Source organism: Neovison vison, chromosome 5 (genome assembly GCF_020171115.1).
Source record: "Neovison vison isolate M4711 chromosome 5, ASM_NN_V1, whole genome shotgun sequence".
NCBI lineage: Eukaryota > Metazoa > Chordata > Mammalia > Carnivora > Mustelidae > Neogale > Neogale vison.
The window spans coordinates 29840225-29865563 of NC_058095.1; the positions used below are offsets into that span (position 1 = coordinate 29840225).

A 25339-nucleotide genomic window follows, 5' to 3' on the forward strand; every position below is an offset into this window, starting at 1 on the left:
GAATGTCCTTATTTTTAAGAGATGCTAAAATACCTATGGATGAAATATTATGATGTTTGTAACTTACTTTGAAATGGCTCAAGCAAAGCAAAGCTATTTTTAATAAGTAAATTTTACACCCAGGAATTTATTTGGATATGAGACAGATGACACAGTGCACCACAAATAAATGAATATAAGTAACGTTTATTTGGAACTCACAATAAACTTGGGATTCCTAGGAGTGGAAAAGCTTCTATAGGGATTTGATGAACAGGGAACCAACAGGAGTGGTAGTGGTGGGGGGGGGCGGATTCTAGGGAGAATGGATGGGGGGCTGGACTTTCATTGTGAAAAGAGGTGAAACATGGAAAAAAAAGAGAAAAAAGCAATGAAAGATGAACTATCCTATTTATTAGACCGAGTATAGATACAGTGAACATGGTGAAATATGAACAGTTGTTGAGTGTAGGTGATATGGGTGTTCATTATTCTATTTCAAGTCTTATGTCTGTTTGAAAAATTTCTTTCTTTCTTTCTTTTTTTTTTTTTAAAGATTTTACTTACTTTTTTGACAGACAGAGATCACAAGTAGGCAGAGAGGCAAGCAGAACGAGGAAGGGAAGTAGGCTCCCTGCCAAGCAGAGAGCCGGATGTAGGGCTTGATCCCAGGACCTTGAGATCATGACCTGAGCTGAAGGCAGAGGCACAACCCGCTGAGCCACTCAGGCGCCCCATGTTTGAGAAATTTCATACAGAAAATCTTTACATGTGAATTTAACAAAGTTTTAGAATTATGTGATTATTTCTATTGCAGCAACCAAAGGACACAATGAGATTAGATGAAACAATGTTGGTCAAACAGTTGTTGCCAGAAATCTGCCATTTTCTTCATACCTGTCGTGAAGGAAACCAACATGCCGCTGAACTTCGGAATTCTGCCTCTGGGGTTTTATTTTCTCTCAGCTGCAACAACTTCAATGCAGTGTTTAGTCGCATTTCTACGAGGTTAGTGTGTAAACTATGTAGAACTGTTATGAAGTAATACAATTTTAGAAGTCTTTTTTTTTGTCTGCATAAAAATAAAAAGTTGACAGAAATGAATTTGACTTGGACTTTTGTATAAATTTTATACATTGATTTCTTTGACATTTTTATCACGTAGTATTGTGATATTGGTGTGTACAATTAAGTGTGAGTAGTTATGATGTTGAAAGTCCAAATTTTAGGGATATCTATTGCTCATGATCAGGTTTTTGTTTTTACACGAGGTATGAGTTTTTGGTTGGGTTTTTAAATATTCTTTTAAATGGAGTTAGCTGATCAGAATAACTGAGAAGAGTAGTCAGATTTCTAAAGATCTCACAGTGCTGCTCTTAATCACAAGATCCTAAGTTATGAAGCAAAATCAAAACCTAATGATAGCGAAGCATAAGGAAGTGAGTAATTGCAAAGTAGTCTTCTCCAGAAAGTAGACTGTGATTTAAGTGTATGAATTCTAAAAGCTCCCATATTTTGGTATTTACAGTATATGTTGTACTGTTTTATCTTCATAGTATCTTTGAAATGTGGGTGATACTTCCCCAGTTTATAGGTAAACAATCTAATACCCAAATAATTTATTAAGGCGCTTTGTTGAATAATGGAGGCCCCAAATTTTAAAGTCAGACTGGTTTCAGAGTCTATTAAATTCATTATATCAGGCTGCTACTTCTATACTTCCATTTTAACCATATTTTATGAAATATATATTTTAATATTTTTACTTCAGTATTATATGATAAATATGATTTAAGCTGTTATTGATGATTAAAAACCATGTGATCATCAGTTGTGATATGCTATGGATGGGAAGAAATTTATGTGTAGATGGTGCTGAATGGAATAATAACTGATGGTGAACTGAAGTGACTCTGGAACTTGCTTTCATGCAAATGATTTGCCTGTCTCATCCAAGTAGAGTCAAATGGGTCTTAACTATGACCAAGTAGGAAGTATAATATGAATCACTTAGTGATTTAGTGAATCTAAGACTAATATAGAATGTGGAAAAACAGCCCTCTTTATTGATACATCCTTCATCTTTTGACTTGTCTATGTTGTGTGAACAGTGGACTTCCATTAGTCAGCTTTGTTCATTCTTCTGTTGTTAGAAAAACAAGTGTGAGTGGAATATGCATCATAGTTTGAGAGTTTGTACTATAGTGTTTTGGGTGACTTGGCTAACTTCAAAATTCTCCTGTCTTTTTAATAAAAAATGGTATTTCTATAGTCATGATGCTAGGCAACAGTATTCTTCAATTCCTGATCAGACCTGGTGCAAAGAAAATTGAATTTTGTTTAATGGTATGATATGATTGATGCTGTTAGGTAATGTTTATACAGTAGAACAATGTCTTCATGAAATCTTTTGAGTTGATAACATTTTATATTCTGAGTAATATTAAATTAGTTGAAGTAGCAAGGTAATCGACATCTAGGGAATAGGAGGTGTGAAAATTATAAAAGAAAAAATCAATTTAAGTGATTATCACACTAGCTTACTATTTGAAATAATTTTACACTGACGGTAACAACGATCAAAATAATAGAATATCTTTTAGTCTATCCATACATAAGTTGCTCTATAAAATACAGCAAATGTGCCATCTTTTAAAAACTCTAGAAATTTTCTGGCTCCAAAGGTTTCATTTTATAGGATTTTGCAGCATCAATGCATGTAAATATAGGCAACTTTTGTGTATATCCTGAACCTTACTGTTTCCAGAAGAGAAGTTAAATGTCTCCAGAATAAGCTAGTTTCTGTAGCTTCCAGTGGACAGACTGCTTAGAAATTGGATCTCTGAAGTACATGTTTTAGATAACTGCATTTCATGTAGTTTGTGCCAGAAGAAGGAGCTGATCTTGTTAGAGGACCACTCACCTAAAAGACCACTATGATGGTTTAATTTAGATGTAGATATAGCCTTCATAGCATTAGGTGACTTAAAATATGCAAGTGACTAGAGTGGCAGTTTTTTCTTTCTTTCTTTTTTTAAGAAAGGGAGAGTATGAGAGAGCCAGAGTGTGAGAGAGCAATAGAGCACCAGTTTGGGAGAGGAAGGGACAGAGGCAGAGGGCGAAGCAGAATCCCCGCTCACCGGGGAGCCCGACCTAGGGCTCAATCCCAGGACCCTGGGATCATGATCTGAGGCAAAGGCAGATGCTTAACCGACTGAGCCACCCAGGTACCCCAGAATGGCAGTTCTTTCTGAAGATTGATTTTGTATCCCATTTCTAATAGATGAACCAGTATCATGAAAATTTACTGTTTGACTCTGCTACCTGTCCACAAATGTTTCTCTTTTAGAAATAACATTAGCTTTTGATATTTCTTGGTCTTTGATTTTTTTTTTAAGGAAATATGGGGTACAGATCTTAAGTATACTTCTGCTGAAGTATACCATGTTCTGCAACTCATAGTACTTTTTTTTTTTTTTTCAAGATTTTATTTATTTATTTGACAGAGAGAGACCACAAGTAGGCAGAGAGGCAGGCAGAGAGAGAGAGAGAGAGGAGGAAGCAGGCTCCCCGCCGAGCAGAGAGCCCGATGTGGGACTCGATCCCAGGACCCTGAGATCATGACCTGAGCCGAAGGCAGCGGCTTAACCCACTGAGCCACCCAGGCGCCCCTCATAGTACTCTTTTATGTAGAAGATGGGCTGCTCTATTCATAGAATTACTGTACAGTTGCACTGGATCTAATTGTTTTGTAGTGGGAGGGCTCTGCAGAATATCTGATTTGAGGGGCGCCTGGGTGGCTCAGTTAAGCGACTGCCTTTGGCTCAGGTCTTGATCCAGAGTCCTGGGATGGAGCCCCACATCAGTGGGAACCCTGCTTCTCCCTCCCCCACTCCCCCTGCTGTGTTCCCTCTCTCACTATCAAATAAATAAATAAATAAAATCTTTAAAAAAAAAAAAAGAATATCTGATTTGACATAATGCCAGAAGCAGAAGGCTCAGTGATTTTAAAAGTTCTGTTTGATTTTTTTTTCTTTTTTAGAGAAGGGGGAGGGGCTGAGGGAGAGAGAGAATCTTAAGCAGGCTTCATGCCCAGGTGGCTTGGATGCGGGCTTGGTTTCAGAACCCTGAGCTCATAACCTGAGCCGAAACCAAGAGGGAGATGCTTAACTGACCGTCATCCAGGTGCCCCAGAAGTTCTGTTTGATTCTTTACAGATCTGCTGTTTTTTTTTTAATGTTTTCTTATTCTTCTTTATAGTTTAAAATTTTTTATATGGCTCTAATCATTTAAGGCATATTTTATATTCTCTTAAAAGATCGTTAAATAATCTTGTATGTGCCAATTCTCATTCATAGTGAATGGTTTTCTCTCTTCTCTGTAAATTTTGCATATTCATCTTTAGTGCACGTCTGTATCTTCTTTGGGATCTCTTGTGGATGTGGGAATGTCCTAGTGATGGTTTTTGCTTTTGCTAAGTGCCCAGCTCTGGACTTTTTTTTTCCCTTTTGTTTCCTTTTTTTTTTTTTTTTTTTTTTAAATTAATTTCTCATTCCCAGATTGTATGGGTAGTATAAATGTGGACCTCATACCCTTACGGTAACAGCTCTGGGTGACTTTTTTCCCTACCCAAAACAGCCAGAGCAGACAGACATCTTAATGTTGGTAGATTTTTTTTTTTTTTTAAATCCTTCCACTCTCCCTTCATTTCATCTCTCTGCAACTCTCATTTAAGGAATTGCATAGTTCTTGCTAGTCTTGCAGGCCTAGTTCTTTCTAGTTTTGCAGGGCCCCAGTTCTACTCTCTGCATTATAGGGTAGAAAGGTTTGTATCCGGTCCCATGTAGATGATAGCCACAAACCCCTAGGTTAAGGAGAGATAAAAACCTGGCTCCTGTGCTTCCTTTGTTGCATGGTCAGACCATGTCTTTAAAACCTTCTCTGGTTTTTAGGTTCCTCTTCATTTCTGCACCTGGGTGGATGGGGGGTGTTTGTCTTAGTTTCTTTCTTTTCTCTTCTTTTTCCTTTTTTTTAAGAAAGGGAGAGAATGAGAAAGGTGGGGAGGGGCAGATGGAGAGAAAGAATCTCAAGCAGATTCCCCATGCAGGGCTCAAGCTCACAACCCTGAGATCATGACCGAAGGTGAAATCAAGGGTTGGATGCTTAACCAATTGAGCCACTCGGGCACTTTTATTTATTTTATTTCTATATGTTTTTAAATATCTTTTTGTTTTCAGTTTACCTGGTCTTTCTAGATGTTTTAGTAAGTTTTCTACTCCATTTACTCCCAACTGTGCTTTGATTTCTGTCCTTCAGAAATGATGTTTAAGCCTCACAAAATACCCCTTCCCTATGGAAATACCGGGCTGTAAAAAGAATTAAACTTTTCTTCCATTTTTCACAAATAACTGGAAGAGTCAGCTTTTCAGAAGTTGGTGTTGCTGATTTATTAAGTTGTGTTTCCTAAGGAATCATATTCCATATTTTCTAGGCTCTTTGCAGCAGCTGTGGAATTTTTAGCATATAAGTCAGTATTGAGGACCTTGTCATTCCCAGTATGAACTGCTAAGCTTTTCTCACCCTGATGATATGAAGAGCTTTAGTGTAAGTGCTTAGAATAATTTTAATGTTAGCTACACATCTGCAGGCTAAAGTTAGTGAAAAAGGAATTTGAGAAGGAAGAAATCGGATTGATATCACTTCTAGCAACTGAATGTTTAGTATGATGATTAATGTCAGTTTTAGACTGCATTAAAATGGCTACAATTTGAGTTAATATTATGAGTAAGATTTTGTAGTATTTGTATTTTTTCACCATATCTGTCTCTCTCTGCATTTATGAACATTAGTAATTCCATTCATCTTCTTACATTTTTGATATCTTAATTAAAATAATGAATATGTCTCATTAGGAAGCAGAGTTCAGTAGATTAACAGTGTCAGCTTTTGAAAAACTGACTCCTCACAGCAAAGGAAACGACAAAACCTAAAGACAACAGACAGAATCTGGGAGAAGATATTTGTAAATGATGTATTAGATAAAGGGCTAGTATCCAAAATTTATAAAAAACTTATCAAACTGAACACCTAAAGAACAAATAATCCATTCAAGAAATGGGCAGAAGACATGAACAGACATTTCTCCAAAGAAGACATACAAATGGCCAACAGACACATGAAAACATGCTCAACATCACTTGGCATCAGGGAAATACAAATCAAAACCTCAATGAGATACCATCTCATACCAGTCAGAATGGCTAAAATTAACCAGTCAGGAAATGACAGATGTTAGTGAGGATGCAGATCCCACTATTGGTGGGAATGCAAGCTGGTGCAGTCACTCTGGAAAACAGCATGGAAGTTCCTCAAAAAGTTGAAAATAGAGCTACCCTACCACATAGCAATTGCACTACTCGGTGTTTACCCCACCGATAAAACGTAATGATCTGAAGGGGCACTTGCACCCCAATGTTTATAGCAGCAGTGTCCACAGTAAGCAGACTGTGGAAAGAGCCCAGATGTCCATCAACAGATGAATGGATAAAGAAGATGTGGTGTATATCTATAATGGAATACTATGTAGCCATTAAAAAAAAAAGAAATCTTGTCATTTGCAGTAATGTGACTGCAACCAGGGGGTGTTATGCTAAGCAAAATAAGTCAGTCAGAGAAAGAAGGTTATCATATGATCTCCCTGATGTGTGAAATTTAAGAAACAAAAGAGAGGATCATGGGGGAAGATAGGAAAAAATAAAACAAAATGAAACCAGAGAGAGAGAGACAAACCATAAGAAACTTTTTTTTTTTTTAAGATTTTATTTATTTATTTGTCAGAGAAAGAGAGAGTGTGTGCGCACAAGCTGGGGGAGCAGCAGGCAGAGAGAGTAACAGGCTCCATGCTGACAAGGAGCCCAATGTAGGATTCAGTCCCAGGACCCTGGGATGATGACCTGAGCTGAAGGCAGACGCTTAACAGACTGAACCACCCAGGCACCCCTCCATTAGAGACTTTTAACTGTAGGAAACAAACAGGGTTGCTGGAATCAAGGGAAGTTGGGGGATGGTGTAGCTGGGTAATGGACATTAAGAAGGGCATGTGGTGTAATGAGCACTGGGTATTATATAAGACTGATGAATCACTGACCTCTACCTCTGAAACCAATAATACGTTATATGTTAATTAATTGAATTGACTATAAACAAAGCAAGTAAAAGAAAAGCTACTTCTGTTAGTAAAAAATTTTATTCAGACTTAAGTGAATTTTTTAATAAGTTTAAAGAAATCTATTTTTGTTAAGTGTTAAATTTTTCTACATCTGTGGTATCTTCATATTTAATATAAGGGAAATTGGGGATTTGGAAAGATTCTTTACTAGAGTAAGTTTTGTGAGGGAGGGACATTAATCAAATAATCACATAAATACATGTACAGATTGTGAAACTATAAGGAATAAATGCTCATTTTTTAATACAAAATAAATGTATCCTATAAATGTAGATAAAATACTGTTTGTTTTTGAAGTCTAGTTGATGTAATCAGAAATTAATAAGTTTATTTTCAGACAGAAAAATTTCAAAAATACACATAGCACAGAGACTAGTATTTCAAATAGACATGTATCTGTTTCCATAGTTCTCTGCATGCTATGATTTTTTTGTTAGATAAAGATTGTATAAATTTGATGTGTACAACATGATTTATGTATACACAGCGAAGTCTGCTGGATTGTTTTGGTTTCAGTTTTATCATATCCCCTGAATTAGTTATGTACCTTTAAATTTTATAAGAAATACTTACTGTCTTATTTTTTATGTATATTTTTTCTTATAAACTCATCATTTGGGTGAGAAGAATCTGTTCAGTTCAGAATTTTGAACTTTCCTTAAGATAGTGAATTATTTTTGGCTTTTACTTTTCAGATTACAGGAATTGACTGTTTGTTCAGAAGACAACGTTGATGTGCATGATATAGAGTTGTTACAGTATATCAATGTGGATTGTGCAAAATTAAAACGACTCCTAAAAGGTAAGTTTAAATGTAAGATATATTTGAAACTAATCAAGGTGAGTGAAAAACTGGTGTTTGAATGTATGAATTGTCCTAATTGTGTGAAGTAGAACATCAAAGTGGATTTTATAATGTAAAAGTGGATTTTATAATGTAAATGTCCTTGTGAAACGAATAATGATGCTTAATGATTTCAATAACTTTTGAGCCTTGAAAACAAAAAAATGAGTGTCTTAAATCTTGGCAATGGAAAGTTTTGTTCAACTACAAGTTTTGCTTTAACAAAGAATATACAGGTGCTGTTACTTAATTTTTCTAGAATTTCATTTCTTAAGGATAGGTATAGGTTATAGAAGCTATCTGTTTAACTGTTATAGTGCTAAAAGCAGATAGCTTAGCAGGATATCAAAGTTCCATTGCATAATGGAACCAGAAGGTTGTCATTTTATGCCAAGAGGAGGAATTGAGATGGGCATCTCATTTCTGATATTTGTATTTTCAGATCTGTTAGCATTCTGACTAACTTTGCAGAATTACATAGTCTATTACCTTTTCAGTGCTTTTTGCTTCCTTGTAGAACATTTCAGTTGTAATCCCATCTGGTGACATTACAGTGCTTAATATGTGATTTTATTTATTTTTAAAAAAGTTTTTAAAGATTATTTCAGATATTGAGAAAGTGGGGGAGGGCCAAAGCTAGAGGGAAAGAGAAACCCAAGCAGTCTCTGCAGTTAGCATGGAGACTGACATGGGCTTGCTCCCATGATCTGAGATCATGGCCCCAGCCAAAACTAAGAATGGTATACCTAACCGACTGTACCACCCAGGTGCCCCTTAATATGTGATTTTAAAGCTTTGGAAAATGCTTCGCATGATTATGTTGATTAACAGTCACAAGGAATTGAGAGAATTATTGTGGTAAGCATGAAAATGTTAATATAAATCAAATGTCAGCAGACATTTTTAATAAACTGAGTATAAATAACTAAATTCATTTCACTAAAATTGTTTCTTAGTTTTGTGTAATACTAGATCCTGGCTAACTTAAATGTGAAACCTTATAGTATGTGATTCACACTTTTTAATTTTACTTTGTATATTGATTAAGGAATTATGAAAAATGTTTTTAGTGTCTGACCTAGAAGATTTAGTTATATTAACTTTGAAAACCTCAACAGTTCTACAATGTAATTGTCAAAATACCTTGTTTATTGTTTTGTTAATATTTGCTTTAAACTCTGTTAACTCTTTCACCAGAGATGTAAAAAGGCTGTATCTAGGGGTGCCTGGGTGGCTCTGTCAGTTAAGCATCTGCCTTCAGCTGGGGTCATGATATCAGGGTCCTGGGATTGAGTCTGCATGTTGGGCTCCCTGCTCAGCGGGGAGTCTGCTTTTCCTTCTGCTCCCCCACCCCCCACCCCACTCATGCTCGTGTGCTCTCTCTCTCCTCTCTCTCTCTCTGAAGTAAATAAATAAAATCTTGAAAAAAAAAAAAAAAGGCTGTATCTATGTAGATTAGTACTATAAGGCTGTGTTCTATCCCTGTTACTGATTTTAGGTCATTACCATTATAAGACCAAACAACAATTAAATCATTTTCAGTAACTTTAATAAAGAAGTAAAGTGGATTATTTTAGCTATTATGTTAAGTGGACCTCAATTGTTTTAAACTGTAATAAACCACAACTAAGTTCACAGTTGAAATTTTAAGATCTTAGGATCTATCATTAAGTTAAATTAAAGTTAAGGATGATAAAATTTAGAATTTTTCTCTGTGTATAAAATTTAAGAAGTAGGTGTCACAAAGGTAAAGTTAAAATGTAGGAAGGCAAAAAGGCTCAAGAACGCTTGAAAGTGTAATGCCATTATTTGGAAATCAAAGGAGAGCAAGAGCAAAGGAAGTTGGAAAATATATTTTAAAACTGACTTAGAGAGCAAATTACTCATTTCCAAGTCCAGCAAAAACGACATTTAAATTGTTTAGTCAGTTTTATTACTCAAAGACTCATCTCTATATTAGAAAGGTAAGTATCTAGAGCCCTCCATTAAAAGTCTATAGGAGGCAACAAAAATAAAAATAAGCAAGTGAGACTATACCAGATTAAAAGCTGCAGAGGAATTTTCAACAAAATGAGAAGGAAGCTTACTGAATGGGAGAAAATATTTGCAAATCATATATCTGATTAGAGGTTAATATACAAAATATGTGAAGAACTCATTCAGCTCAATAGCAAAAAAACCTCACATTGTGATTTTAAAAATGGGCACAGGACCTGAATAGATATTTTTTCCAAAGAAGACATACAGGTGGCCAGCAGGCACATGAAAGATGTTCAGTATTACTTATCATCAGAAAAGTGCAAATCAGAACCACAATGAGGTATCTCCTCACATTTCTTAGAATGGCTATTACCAAAACAACAAGAAATAATAAGTGTTGGTGAAAATATGCACTGTTGGAGGGAATGTCAATTGGCACAGATGCCAAGCAAAATAATATGGAGGTTCCTCAAAAAATTAAAGGCAGAACTACTATATGAACCAGCAGTTCCACTTCTTGGTGCTTATCCAAAGAAAATGAAAACATTAACTTGAGAAGATCTGTATACCTGATGTTCATTGCAGCATTATTTTACAATAGCCAAGGTATGGAAACAACTTCAGTATCCATTGACAGGTGAATGGATAAAGAAGATGTGAAATATATATATATATATATGTATTTAAAATATACATGTATGTTTATACATATGTTTAAGAAATATTTTGTATCTTATATATAAAATAGACAAAAGGAAATGTATGCATTCTGTATTAAAATGGACTGTTATTCAGCCATAAAATGGAAGGAAATCTTACCATTTGTGACAACATGATGGACCTTTAGGGAATTATGCTAAGTGAAATATGTCAGAGAAAGACAAATCCTATATGTCTCACTTACATGTGGAATCTTATTTTTAAAAAAGAAAACAACCAGGCTCATAGATACGGAGAACAAAGTGGTGTTTGCCAGACGTGGGACTAGGGATGGGAGAGTGAGCGAAATGAGTCAAGGGAGTCAAAAGATACAGACTTCCAGTTGTAAAAAGTCATGGGGATGTAATGTATAGCATGGCAGCTGTAGTTAGTAGTACTGGATTGCATGTTTAAAAGTTGCTAAGAGAGTAGATCTTAAAAGTTCTCATCACAAGAAAATTTGTAACTACATATGGTGACTGATGTTAACTAAACTTACTGTGAATATTTCACAGTGTATTCAAATACGGAATCATTATGTTGAATACCTGAAACTAATATAATGTATGTCAGTTATACATCAGTTAAAACAAGCAAAGTCTGTGGGCTGAGTTTTCTGCCAAGGGGCTGTTACCAGTAAAATAGTTTATAGAAGGATCATTTTTTCCAGGTATAAATCTTTTCGTAGATGGGGACAGCACATTGACGGAAGAGGAAATGAAAATATCTAATATATTCTTATGGAAACATGTTTAGTCTAGTTTTTAAAGTGCAGTCCACTATTTTGAACAATCAAATTAGCAAAATAAAAACAAAAGCATGTTTAATGATGATAAGAATGTTGATAAGACTTCATATGCTGCTTGGTGTGAGTAGCTGCTGCTTGGTGGGAGTAGCATTTGGCCCAACCCTTCTGAAAATTGGTTTGGCAATATTTATCAAGAGCCTTAAAAAATACTCATCTCTTTGACCAGATGATTCTACTTCTAGATCTTATCTTAAAGAAATGAACAGTAATATGGAAAATATTTGGATATAAAAGTGTTTATTAATGTCATTTATAATAATATATTAGAAATCTCTTAAATGTACAATTGCAAAGTGTTTAAATAACCAGTGACTTAGTACATTGACTTAAATATTCTGAAAGACATCAGAGCATACTTGAACAGACTGTGGCTTTGAAACACAGGTCAGTAGTTTGTTAGATCTCTAACCTCAGAAACACAGTTTGCTCATTTGTAATACTTGAAAATACTAAGATTTTGAAAGAAAGACATGAGATTGAAAATAGCTGACTTGTTTTAACTGTGAAGTTATAGTTACTGTCCTATTTAGAGTCATCCTATATGGATGAGGAATTTTTAATGGTATGGAAAAAATTTGGGTTACTATGTAAAATGAAGAGAACAGGTTTGATTTAGCCTTTATGATCTCAGTTGTGGTAAATATATTTGTCTTAAACTTGCATATGAAAAGGAATGGAATGAAGTTCATTAAGGAATGGTAGAATCATGGATGATGTTTTAAATTTCTCTTAGTTGTGTACTTTATAAAAAATTTTCTATAGTGACCATGTGTTTTATATTTTAAAAATCAGTTATTATTAAAAAAAAAAAGCAAGAACTTTTGAAATTCAAGGCATGTTTGCTTTTCACTGAATTTGTCTTTAGTGGACATAGTGAGTTTTTACCTTCACGTTGCTTACAAATAATACTGGAACAAAAGTTTGTATGTAAAAGCAAAGTTTTATTTGTTTGTTTGTTACAAGTAACTCTGAATTTGTGTTAACTAATTTTAGAGTTAATTAAAAAAAATTTTTTTTTCTAGAAACTGCATTTAAATTTAAAGCCCTAAAGAAGGTTGCACAGTTAGCAGTTATAAATAGCCTGGAAAAAGTAAGTTATAACCTCTTAGCTATTAAAATTTTGTTACATTTTGCTTGTAAATGTTGCTGTCTTTACTATTTTGAATTAAAAGTCATGATTTGAGTGATAATGTCACATTAACATTTAGGAGGAATGCATTGCAGTATTCTTACGAAGGAAATTAGAAGTTTGTAATATAATTGGGGTTGTATGACATTTTATTTACTATATTACAAAAATACCCCTGCTTTCATGTAAAAACATATGTTTTGTTATTTATAGGCCTTTTGGAACTGGGTAGAAAATTATCCAGATGAATTTACAAAGCTATACCAGATTCCACAGACTGATATGGCTGGTAAGAATACGTTTATTCTTCTTTTAAACTCTTCCTTATGAGGTAAAAATCTATCACTTTCCAGATTATTTATGTTATTATAGTGCTTTTACATCTTGTCAGCTGGTAACAAATAGGAAATATTTTTTTCTCTTATATTTCAAAATTTCCCTCAATCTTTTCCTTTGAGCAAATAATGAAAGAAGTTTGGAATGAAGCTCTAATCTTTATAATTAGAGTTGTGGATTGGATATTTGATGGCTCTTCTTTGTAGAGAAGTAGTCTTTTGTGCTGTGAGGCTTCATTTTGTATTCAGGGAGATGTATATCAAGTAGTAGTAGCCTTACCTAGAATTCTCGAGACATAGCTGTGATGCAGAGAATACAGACTTCTGGAGAGTATGATTCCCTTTGGCAGGCTGTCCAGTTTGCTTCTTGTGAACGTGACACTTTGCGTTAAGGCCTGCACATTGAGACTCAGGACAAGTTTGTCTTTTCTGAAATGTGACCTTTTCTAGGATGGATCAAGATAGCTCTTCTATTTTTTAAATTTATTTTTGAAAGATTATTTGAGAGAGAATGAGAGCGAGAGAGAGAGAGTGCAGAGGAAGGGGCATAGGGAGAGAATATCCAAGCAGAATCCAGCTGAGCAAAAGCCTGATGTGGGCCTCTATTGCACGACCCATGAGATCATGTCCTGAGCCACCTAGGCGCCCCAAAATAGCTCTTTTAATACACAGACAATGTAATATTGCTTGTCTGCTTACCTGAAATTTCATTGTTTAAATGAACTTCCAAGTTTATCTTTTAAAAATGTGACCTTTGGGATTTTGGATAGTGCGGGCTTTTAGTTTAATGCCAGAGATATTTTTCTTACTTAGTAATATCATTTAATTGTATTTTTCACACAGAGTGTGCAGAAAAACTGTTTGACTTGGTGGATGGTTTTGCTGAAAGCACCAAACGTAAAGCAGCAGTTTGGCCACTACAAATCATTCTCCTTATCTTGTGTCCAGAAATAATCCAGGATATATCCAAGGATGTGGTTGATGAAAACAACATGAATAAGGTGAGGGGGGGGGCACAATTATTTCCATTATGTCCAGATGTCATCTGGTTCATTTTAAATCAAAGTGTGTATTACTTTAGGCTTAGTATTCTGTAAACACAGTATTTCAGGAGACCATTTCTAATTATGATCACTTTAGGTCTTTTTGTTTGCTGGCCTTGGCAGAGACATACTAATACAAAAATTCTTCTCTCATTAATTAAAAATTTTAAAACAGTTCTTTAGTTTCATTCTTTTACCAGAGAAGATTAAGTGATACTCCTGTCAGTGTTCAACATAGTTTCTCCAGCAATCGCAGCAAGGGTTGTCCTGTTAGAATCCATCACTTGTGTTATTTGCATGTACTTAGGGGTGCATCTGCTTGGTGCTAATGAAATTGACTAGTAACTCATTTTAGGTATTTTAGAACAGTTTTCATAGCATCTTATTAGGAAGGTAGGATACCACATATGCTGCATAGAGAAATTGGTACTATGACAACTGCTAATTCTAAGGGACTCTTAATTTTATTAAAAATAGAGCAGGGTAAGGTGTTAATCTTACTGTTTTATTTGAATTTCTGTATGAAGGTTGTTTTAGCAATACTTTATTATTTATCTATGTATTTATCTATCTATCTGTCTATGTATACATGCCTCTTTGGGAGAAATACTCATAGTGGAGTGAACATGAAATGGGCTCCTCCATGACTTGCTTATGGATGGAGATGTTCAGAATCAGTGGAATGATTCAGTACTTTGTAGAAATACTGGATAAGGAATTTATGCAATAGATGACTAAATAAGTAACCTTAGGTAATCCTTTCGATTCTGTGATGCTGTGGTACTCCACTCAGGTCTGTAGCTGCTCTTTTCCATTAAGAGGACACTGTTGTTCATGTTAGATTGCTTTAGAGCCTGTCAAAAGAGTAATTTTGGGGAGGGTTTTGTTTATTGGGAAAATAAGCATAGGCAAAAAGCTATTATAAATAAAGTACTACTCTTACATGAATTTATATTTGAATAATCACAGCTAAATCTTTCCAAATGTTTGATTATTTGTACATCTCCTGTGGATTTCTCATTGTCCATTAAAAATTTTTTTTTAAAGATTTTATTAATTTAAGAGAGAGCACAAGCACAAGTAGGGAAAGGGGCAAAGGGAGAGGGAGAAGGAGACTCGTCATTGAGCAGGGAGCTGATGTGGGGCTCCATCCCAGGACTTAGGATCATGACCTGAGCCGAAGCCATAGACTAACTGACTGAGCCACCCAGGTGTTTGAATTGTTTGTTCTTTGTTGATCTGTAGGGTGTGTGTTGTGTGTACACTTTTTACTTAGTTTCTCTTTTTAAACTTTGTTTATGGGTTTTTATTTTTCTGTTTTGGTTTTTGCTATTTAGAGATTTTAAAATTTGTAGTGGTCAGCTCTTTTTCTTTTTATCTCCTAGTGTTCTTGGTTATACTGCTCCTACCCAAGATTTTATTTATTCATTTTATTGACCAAAATTCACATACTACCATAAAATTAACTCTTTTAAAGTGTGCAATTCAGGGTTTTTTTTTAGCATATACAGAAAATTTGCAACCATCACCACTATCTAATTTAAGAACATTTTTGTCATCCCTGAAAGAAACCTCATACCTGTTAGCAGTCACTCCTTACTCCTGTCTCACCCTAGGTTCTGGCAACTCCCAGTCTCTTTTCTCTGTCTCTGTGGATTTGCCTATTCTGGATATTTCATATAAATGGAATCACATGTAACCTTTGTATCTGGAACATCCCACGATTTTTGAAATACACTTTCTTAAATGTATTTTTTAGTACTTTTCCAGGTTAAAAAATTTAGATTTAAAAATCTTTCTGGATTGGGATGCCTGGATGGCTCAGTTGGTTGAGTGGCTGCCTTCGGCTCAGGTCATGATCCCAGGGTCCTGGGATCGAGTCTCACATCGGGCTCCTTGCTCAGCAGGGAGCCTGCTTTTCCCTCTGCCTCTGCCTGCCACTCTGTCTGCCTGTGCTCACTCTCTCTGACCGCCCCCCCCCAAAAAAAAAAAAAAAACTTTCTGGATTAAAAGAAGTATTTGTTTTCTTTTGTATTCTCACTTTTTCCTAGTCACATTACTTGTGAGCCAACCAGTATTAACAGTTGTTTGGTATGTATCCTTCCTTTCGTATTTACTTGCTTATACATTCAGGTGAAAATATACATACATACATAGGGCGGAGATGGTTATATTTTAGAATGAGATCATATATATATTTTTAAGTACTCTTTACACCCAGTCTGGGGCTTGAACTCATGACCCTGAGACCAAGAGCCATATGCTCCATTGACTGAGCCAGCCAGGCACCCTGAAATGAAGTCATTGTATACACATTATTCTGCATCTTGCTTTATTTACCTAAGAGTGTATCTTAGCTTTCCTCAGAATAGTAGATAGAGATCTAACACATTCCTTTAAGTGTTAAGTAATATTCTGTTACACTAATGAGCCTAATTTACTCAACCATTTCACTGTGAATGGATGACTACTTAAATTTTTTACAGTTTTTTGATATTACATTTAATCCTTAAGTAAATATCTTTGTCCATATGTTTTTGTTAATTGATGCTTTTAATTCTATAGACTAGAATGCCAAAACTAGGATTCTGTGTCAGGGGCATTTGTATTTTTAAAAAGAAAAATTTAAAAAAGATTTTATTTATTCATTTGAGAGAGTTACACAGAGAGAGAGAGAGAATGAGCAGGGGAGAGGAGGGAGAGGGAGGAAGCAGGCCCCTCACAGAGCCAGGAGCCCCATATGGGACTTGATCCCAGGATCCCAGGATCCCGGGATCATGACCTGAGCCAAAGGCAGATGTTAACCATCTGAGCTACCCAGGCACCCCTGTATTAAAAAAAATTTTTTTAAAATGATTTTGTTTATTTATTTTAGAGAGAGAGGGAGAGAGAGAAGAGTGTGAACACATGTGTGTGAACAAGAGCAGGAGCGGAGACAGAATCCCAAGCAGATACCCCACTGAGTGCAGAGCCTGGTGCCGAGCTTGATCTCATGACTCTGAGATGATGACCTAAGCCAAAACCAAGAGTTGGATACCCAACTGAATGAGCCACCCAGACACCCATGTATTTTTAAAATTTTTAATAGTTAGTCTTAGATTTACATCCCCCAGTATTCGTCACATGTCATTAATATGAATCAGAATGCCTATTTTTCTTCAGCCTCATCAGGACTGCATGCTTTTTCAGTCTTTAATGAGATGAAAAAGAGTAACTCATTTTACTGCTTGTGATTAGTGAGGTTCAGGGTCATTTCTATTTTGTGGTCATTTGCATGTTTTCTTTTGCATGTCTGTTCATTTCCTTTAGTTACTTTCCCTTTTTTCTTTTTTCTGCCAGTCTCTTTATTAACTTTGGGCACTTTTTGTCTATTAGTCTCTTACTTGATGATGCCATATTTGATTTAGAAGAATGCTTTATAGTTTCCAAATTGTTATGTTTTTTTGGTCATTTTTAAAGATTTAATTGTGGTTACAAAATGGTGGTACATATTTGCTTTAAAAAGTGTTTTTTTGTCATTGGAGAAGAATGTGTATCATTTCTTTAGGGTACAGAATTTAATGTAAATGTTTAAAACTGCACTAAGAACTACTCTGTAGCTCTTGAGAATGCTTGTAGGGGCTTGAGAGCCCCTCATGAATATGTTGGTTTAGCTGTCTGAGCTCCCTGAACCCTTAAATAGCCAATAGACTCTGGCAGTGTGGCAGACCTCCTCCTAGGCATTGGTGATCACACTTAGCTCTTTATTATAAAGCAAGCAAAGAAAAACAACAAGTAGAACCGTAAGCAGATCGGATCGGGCTCTCATTTACACATTGTACCCTGCGAACTATATAGGAAAGTGTTTCTCTTTTTCACTTTATAGTTTTTGTAATTGTGTTTTATTTCATTAGGGAAGGTAGTATAATGGTCCAACATAATCGATCTTTATTATACTTATGAAACAGTAATGAGCTGCTGATCTGAATAGCTCTACAGGATAGCCCTCCTCTTTGTGATTTCTTAGGACCTTGGACAGCAAAGACTCTGCCATTTTTATTTTTTATTTTTTTTATTTTTAAAGATTTTACTTACTTACTTGAGAGAGAGTGTCCACACAAGCAGGGGGAGTGGCAGGCAGAGGGAGAAGCAGACTCCCCGCCAAGCAAGGAGCCTGATGGGGACTTGATCCTAGGACCCCGGTATTATGACCTGAGTCTAAGGCAGACACTTAACCAACTGAGCCACCTAGGTGTCCCAAAGACTCTGCCATTTTTAAAACATAGCTTCCATAGAAGTTGATTCTTTCTGCTGGCCAGAAGGGAAAACATGGGAAATCATGCTGAGGATTTTTATGGGCCAGGCCTGGAAATGGCACACTTTCATTCACATTGCACTGGGTAGAACTTAGTCACATGACCACATCTAACTGTAAGAGAACCTGAGAAATACATCTATATCCCCCAGGAACCAAGAAATGAAGGAGTTAGGAGAGAGAGGAGGAATCAGGGATGGCTTAGACTGCTGTCTCCCTAGAATTCCCAGTTATTTCTTAATGGATGCAAAGCTGTATATCAGAAGTACCCGTCCACTAGAAGAATAGTGCGGGCTATATGTGCTGCAAGAAGAGATGTGGAACCTTAGCTGAACTTGAAGTAAGAATAGAACTTAGAGAGACAGAATTGTTCAAGCCAGGGAGATCAAGAAAATGGATGTTCAGAAAAGTTAGTTAGAGGGCAGAAGATTCATGTAGGTGATGTTAAGAAATGAAGAGGAAGAGGCAGATGTGAGTAATCTGGAAAATACTGTGAGCCATTTGGGGTTGAAACTTTATTTTTTAGGCAATGAAGAAAAGTCCAAAATTTAGGGTTAAAGGTGAGATATGCAAAGCAGTGTTTTTGGCTGATAAAAGGAAATTACAGAGTGGGAGCTTGGTCAAAATAAATTCGAGTTTAGCTTTTAAAAATTTATTTACTTATTTATATTGTGGTAAAATTTGTTTTAAGTTTTTTTTTTTTAACTTTTTAAAGTGTGCATTTCAGTGGCATCAAGTACATTCACAGTATTTTGCAGCTATCACCATTATCTGTTAGTGAACTTTTTAAAATTCTCTTAAATTCTGTATCTTAAACATAACTCTTCATTCACCCTGTTACTAGCCCCTGGTAGCTCTGTTTGATTCTTGGTCTCTCTCAGTTGCCTATTCTGGGTACCTCATATCGATGGAATCATACAATATTTATCCTTATATGTCTGACTTGTGACATTTAACATAATGTTTTCAAGATTGATCCATTTTGTTGCACGATACTTACTCAGCCACAATAAGGAATGAAATTCCGAGCATGCAACAAAATGGTTTCTGGCTGAATAAATATTCCATTGTATGTACATGCCAAGTTTTGTTTATCTCCTATTATCTCCACACTATTCTCCTAGAAATTTCTTATGTGCAGTGGTATTTTATTTTGGTTTCAGTCTTTTTTTTAAAGGTTTTATTTTTTTTTCTTTAATTTATATATTTAAGTAATCCCTACACTCAACATGGAGCTTGAACTCAGGACCCTGAGATTAAGAGTTGCATGCTCTTCTGACTGAGCCATCCAGACGCCCTGATTTGCATCTTTCTCATGACCAGCAGTATTGATCATCTTTTCTTAAGCTTATTGGCCATTTGTGTATCTTCTTTGGAGAAGTATCTATTAAAGTTCTTTGCCCATTTTTTAATTGGGCTATTTTTGTTGTTGTTGAGTTGTAGGAGTTCTTTACATGTCACGGATGGTAATCCCTTACCAGGTACATGATTTGCAAATGTTCTCCCCCATTCTATGGACTGTCATTTTACTTTCTTAATAGTGTCATTTGCTGCACAAAGGTTTTTTTTTTTTTTTTCATTTTGACGAAGGCCAGTTTATCCTTTTTTTTAAAGATTTTATTTATTTATTTGACAGAGAGAGATCACAGGTAGGTAGAGAGGCTGGCAGAGAGAGAGAGAGGGAAGCAGGCTCCCCGCCGAGCAGAGAGCCCGATGTGGGACTCGATCCCAGGACCCTGAGATCATGACCTGAGCCGAAGGCAGTGGCTTAACCCACTGAGCCACCCAGGAGCCCCTAGTTTATCCATTTTTTGTTGTGTTGTTGCTAGTGCTTTTTTGGTATTATATCCAAAAAAAATCATTGCCAAATCCAATGTTGTAAAGATTTTCTTTTATGTTCTTTTCTAGGAGTTTTATAGTTTTAGCTGTTTAGATCTTTGACCTGTTTTGAATTCATTTTTATATGTAAGGTAAGGGAAGGGTGTGGCTTCATTCTTTTGCATGTGGATATCCAGTTTTGCCAGCACCTTTTGTTCAAAAAACTGTCCTTTCCCCATTGAATGGTGTTAGCACTCTTGTTGAAAATAATTTGACCCTATATGTCAGGATTTCTTTCTAGACTTCATATTCTGTTTCTTTGATACATAGTCTGTTCTGATACAATGTTTTGATTACTGTGGCTTTATAGTAAGTTTTGAAATTAGGAAGTATGAGTTTTCTGACTTTGTTCTTTCTGAAGTTCGTTTTGGCTGTTTCTTGTTACTTGACATACCATATGAATTTCTGGACAGGTTTTTCTATTTCTAAAAAAAATTCTGTTGGGGTTTTGGTAGGGGTTGCATTGAATCTGTAGATTGTTTTAGGTACTGTGGACATTTTAACAATGTTAAGTCTTGTAGTCAATGAACATGGGATGTGTTTCCATTTATTTATGTCTTTAATTGCTTTTAACACTGTTTTCATTGTATATGCTTTCACAACCTTGGTTAATTCCCAAGTATTATATTCTTTTTAATGCTGTTATCAGTGGCATTATTTCCCTACTTTCCTTTTTAGATCGTTCATTGTTAGTGTCTAGAAATGCAACTGGTATTTATATGTTGATTTTTGTATCCTAGAACTTTGCTGAATTTACGAACTTTAACAGGTGTGTGTGTGTGTGTGTGTGTGTGTGTGTTTAAGGTGTACAAATAAGATTGTATCATCTGAGAACAGAGGCCATTTTACTTCTTCTAATTTGAATGACTTTTAATTTTTTTTAATTTTCTTTTTCTTTTCCTAAATGTTCTGCCTAGAGCTCCCCTTAATAATGTTGAAATGAAGAGGCAAAACTAGGCATCCTTACCTTTTTCCTACTAGGAGAAAAGCTTTCAGTCTTCCACTGTTGTGAGTGTAATGTTAGTCGTGGTTTTTTATATATGGCTGTTATCATGTTGAGGAAATTTTCTTCTATTCCTAGTTTATCCAGTGCTATTAACCATGAGAGGGTGTTGAATTTTGTCAGGTGTTTTTTTCTGCCTCAGTTGTAAGGATCATGTGAGTTTTTTACCTTCATTCTACTAACGTGGTGTATTACACTGATTGATTATTGTTGTTGAGCCTTTTTTGCACTCTACAAATAAAGCTCATTTGGTCATGGTGTGTTACCTTTTTATATACTGCTGAATTTGGTTTGCTAGTATTTCTTGAGGGTTTTTTGATCAATATTTTTAGGGATATTGGTCTTTAGTTCCCTTGTCCTGTTTTTGTTTGGCTTTAGTAAGGTAAGGCTGACCTCATGAGAGGCGTTAGGAGGTGTTCCCTCTCCTTTACATTTTCGGAAGTGTTTGAGAAGGATTCGTATTAATAATTCTTTAAATGTGTGAAAGAATTCCCCAGTGAAACCACCTGTCCTGGGCTTTCCTTTGTTGGGAGGTTTTTGATGACTGATTTAATCTCTGTACTAGTTCTAAGTCAATTCAGATTTTCTGTTAATGAGTCAGTTTTAGTAGATTGTATGTTTCTAGGGATTTGCCCGTTTTGTCTGTTACCCAATTGTGGACATACAATTTTTCATAGTATTTTATAATCTTTTTTAAAAAAATTAATTTATTTTCAGAAAAACAGTATTCATTATTTTTTCACCACATCCAGTGTTTCATGCAATCCATGCCCTCTATAATACCCACCACCTGGTACCCCAGCCTCCCCCCCCCCCCCGCCACTTCAAACCCCTCAGATTGTTTTTCAGAGTCCATAGTCTCTCATGATTCACCTTCCCTTCCAATTTACCCCAACTCCCTTCTCCTCTCTAACACCCCTTGTCCTCCATGCTATTTGTTATGCTCCACAAATAAGTGAAACCATATGATAATTGACTCACTCTGCTTGACTTATTTCACTCAGCATAATCTCTTCCAGTCCCGTCCATGTTGCTACAAAAGTTGGGTATTCATCCTTTCTGATGGAGGCATAATACTCCATAGTGTGTAATCTTTTATTTTTTAAAAAATAGTATTGTTCTCACTTTCAGCTCTGATTTTTGGTAATGTGGATCTTCTGGTTTTTGTTTTGTTTTGTTTTGTTTTTTTTAAATCTAGCTAAATGTCTCCTAAATTTCTTGACCCATTGAAAGAACCAGCTTTCGATTTTGATTTTTTCCTATCGTTTTGCTGTCCTCTGTCTTTGATCTAATCTTTATTACTTCCTTCCTTCTGCTAGCTTTGGATTTAGTTTGCTCTCCTTTTTCTAGTTCCTTAAGGTATACAGTTAGGTTATTGAATTGAGAACTTTCTTTTTAACGTGAGTGTTTCTAGCTATAAATTTTCCTCTTAGCACTTTTCAGTGCATCCCATTTTTGATGTTGTGTTTTCACTTTGATTTATTTCAAGATATTTTCTAACTTTCTTTGTGATTTCTTTTCTTTGACAGTACTTCTTTGTGATTTCTTTCCTTTGACAGTGGTGTTTAATTTTCAAGTACCTGTGAACTTTTCCAGTTTTCCTTCTGTTGATTTATAGTTTTCATTGTGATCAGGAAAAATATTTCTTTTTTTTTCCTTTTTTTAAAAAAGATTTTTATTTGCCAGAGAGAGCACGCGTGCACAACCACAGGGAGCTACAGAGGGACAGGGAGAAGCAGGCTCCCTACTGAACAGGGAGGCAGATGGGGGGCTCAGTCCTAAGACCCTGGGATCATCACCCGAGGTGAAAGCTGATGCTTAACCAACTGAGCCACCCAGGTGCTCCAGGAAAATATTTCATATGATTTCAGTCTCTTTAAGTTTATTAAGACATGTTTTGTAGCCTAACATATGGTCTGTCCTAGATATTGTTCATGTGTACCGGAGAAGAATATATATTCTGCTGTTGTTTGATCAGTTTGGCTTTTGACACATTATATTTGAGAATGCATACAAGTTGAGATGTGAGATTTTCATTTAGGAGAAAAGCAGAGGGAGAAATTTGTTAGTGAGCTGCAAAGAGGGCTTGAGATTGCAAGATTGGATAACTTTTTTGAGGAACAGAATTTATTTAGAGCTATAGAACAGCCTTGGGTATATCCTTTGTTGGAAGGATAAATGTTGAATATAGCCTGGAGCTTTAGAAAAGGATCAGTGGTTTGACATAGACCACAACCACCACAGTATAATATTTAGAAGAATTTAGAAAGAGAATATTATCAGTGAATTCAGGGTTGAGAAGTCAACTATCTTGTTTGGGAAGGACTGTGTCCTAAGTTCCTTTAATAATTCAGCAAAGAAAGTGAAGAACAGAATTTTTTTTTTTGAGAAACATGTAAATGATGACAACTGCTTAAATTGTAAAAGTAAAAATCACAATGATGTAGTTTTAGAATATAATTTTTACAAGCTGATAATTTACTATTTTGGTAGACAAGTCTGATATGTTAGAAACTGCGTGTTAATTAACTAGAAACTTCTTTTTGTATTTGAATTCTGCAGAAGTTGTTTCTGGACAGTCTACGAAAAGCACTTGCCGGGCATGGTGGAAGCAGGCAGCTGACAGAGAGTGCCGCGATTGCCTGTGTGAAACTGTGTAAAGCAAGTACTTACATTAATTGGGAAGATAACTCGGTCATTTTCCTACTAGTTCAGTCCATGGTGGTTGATCTTAAGGTAATATGCTTGTTATTTCTTTACTAAAAACTTTAAGAAAACTAAAGGAAAATTAAACTTGTAGTAAAGCATTTTTGTGTTAATCATTGTCAAAGATCATTGCTAATGCTGAAGTTCTGAATCCTCTTGGAATGTAAGTTCATAAGACCTGCTTTTGTTGTTTCTGTGTTAACTCAGACTAAATTGGCTTAGAATGTGATGAAAGCGCAGAATTAACTGGTTTTCTTAAAGGTTATCATTAATATTCAGACCTGGTTTTAAAATAATGTAGAATTTGGGGCCTGAAAGGAACCATATCTGGTATAGTAAGAATTTTATCACACTGATGAACCACAGCATTAGTGCTTTGTGGTTCTGGCAACTGAGTGTTATTTCCATGTATGTGGATGCCCTGTTGATATTAAATACTAGTTAAAAAAAAAAATACTGCATGATTGTTTAAAGGCTTTTCTTTTGGGATTTTCATAGAACCTGCTTTTTAATCCAAGTAAACCATTCTCAAGAGGCAGTCAGCCTGCAGATGTGGATCTAATGATTGACTGCCTTGTTTCTTGCTTTCGTATAAGCCCTCACAACAACCAACACTTTAAGGTGAGAGCATTGGTTTTTATCCAGTTAAGTTTACTGATGCTGTTGATCCTTTCTTTATAAATGTGAAAAGACTAGAAAGATGAATTTGTATTTCTCAATATTATATATTAATGTTAATTTTAAGACCTTAAGAATTTATTCTGTTTTTTAAAAACTCTTTTTTTTCCCTGTTTCTTTTTATCCTCATTTGTGTTGAATATTTTTCTCACAGAAATAGTATACAATTTTTTCCTTTGCCCCTGTAGATTTGCCTGGCTCAGAATTCCCCTTCTACATTTCACTATGTGCTGGTAAATTCACTCCATCGAATCATCACCAATGTAAGTCCAAAAGGTATTGCTAAATTACTTAAAAATTTTTTTCTTCTTTCTTTACTTTTTTATTTCTTTTTAAGAAAGACATTTTTGGTTTATAAAAGGTTTTGAACTTAGATGTATGATGTAGAGAGATTTCTCACAAGTGATTATATCTAGTAACTGATAAACAATTGTATTTTTCATATTCAGTTTGACCTGAGGAGCTTTATTGAGAAAAGTGGAGTTAATAGGATCTTTTGGAAGGATTAAACCTAAAATATTTTATTTGCATCAAAAGCACTTGAGAACATTGCCACTGAGAATATAATTGAACATTTTCTTCCCAGATTCTTTAAATATTATTTTAATACTCCTAGCTTTTTCCCAGCATTTGATATATTCTGACTTGTCACCTTACCATTTAAGTTAAAAGTAGTTAATTATTTATTGTGTAGGCTAGTATGATACATTTTAAAAATGGTGAGATCATAATTGA

The 25339-nt window shown here is 35.3% G+C and overlaps 1 protein-coding gene across 7 annotated transcripts in view; it reads left to right on the forward strand.

The window, feature by feature from the left end:
* The window catches only part of NF1 (neurofibromin 1), a 253323-nt gene that overhangs the window by 60670 nt on the left and 167314 nt on the right, over positions 1-25339 (forward strand). For all 7 annotated transcript variants that reach the window (XM_044248346.1, XM_044248352.1, XM_044248351.1 and 4 more), the window contains exons 4-11: positions 797-987; positions 7903-8009; positions 12561-12628; positions 12881-12956; positions 13846-14003; positions 23783-23956; positions 24425-24547; positions 24793-24867. In XM_044248346.1, coding sequence (XP_044104281.1) covers positions 797-987; positions 7903-8009; positions 12561-12628; positions 12881-12956; positions 13846-14003; positions 23783-23956; positions 24425-24547; positions 24793-24867 — 972 coding nt within the window. The remainder of the gene's footprint in view (positions 1-796; positions 988-7902; positions 8010-12560; positions 12629-12880; positions 12957-13845; positions 14004-23782; positions 23957-24424; positions 24548-24792; positions 24868-25339) is intronic.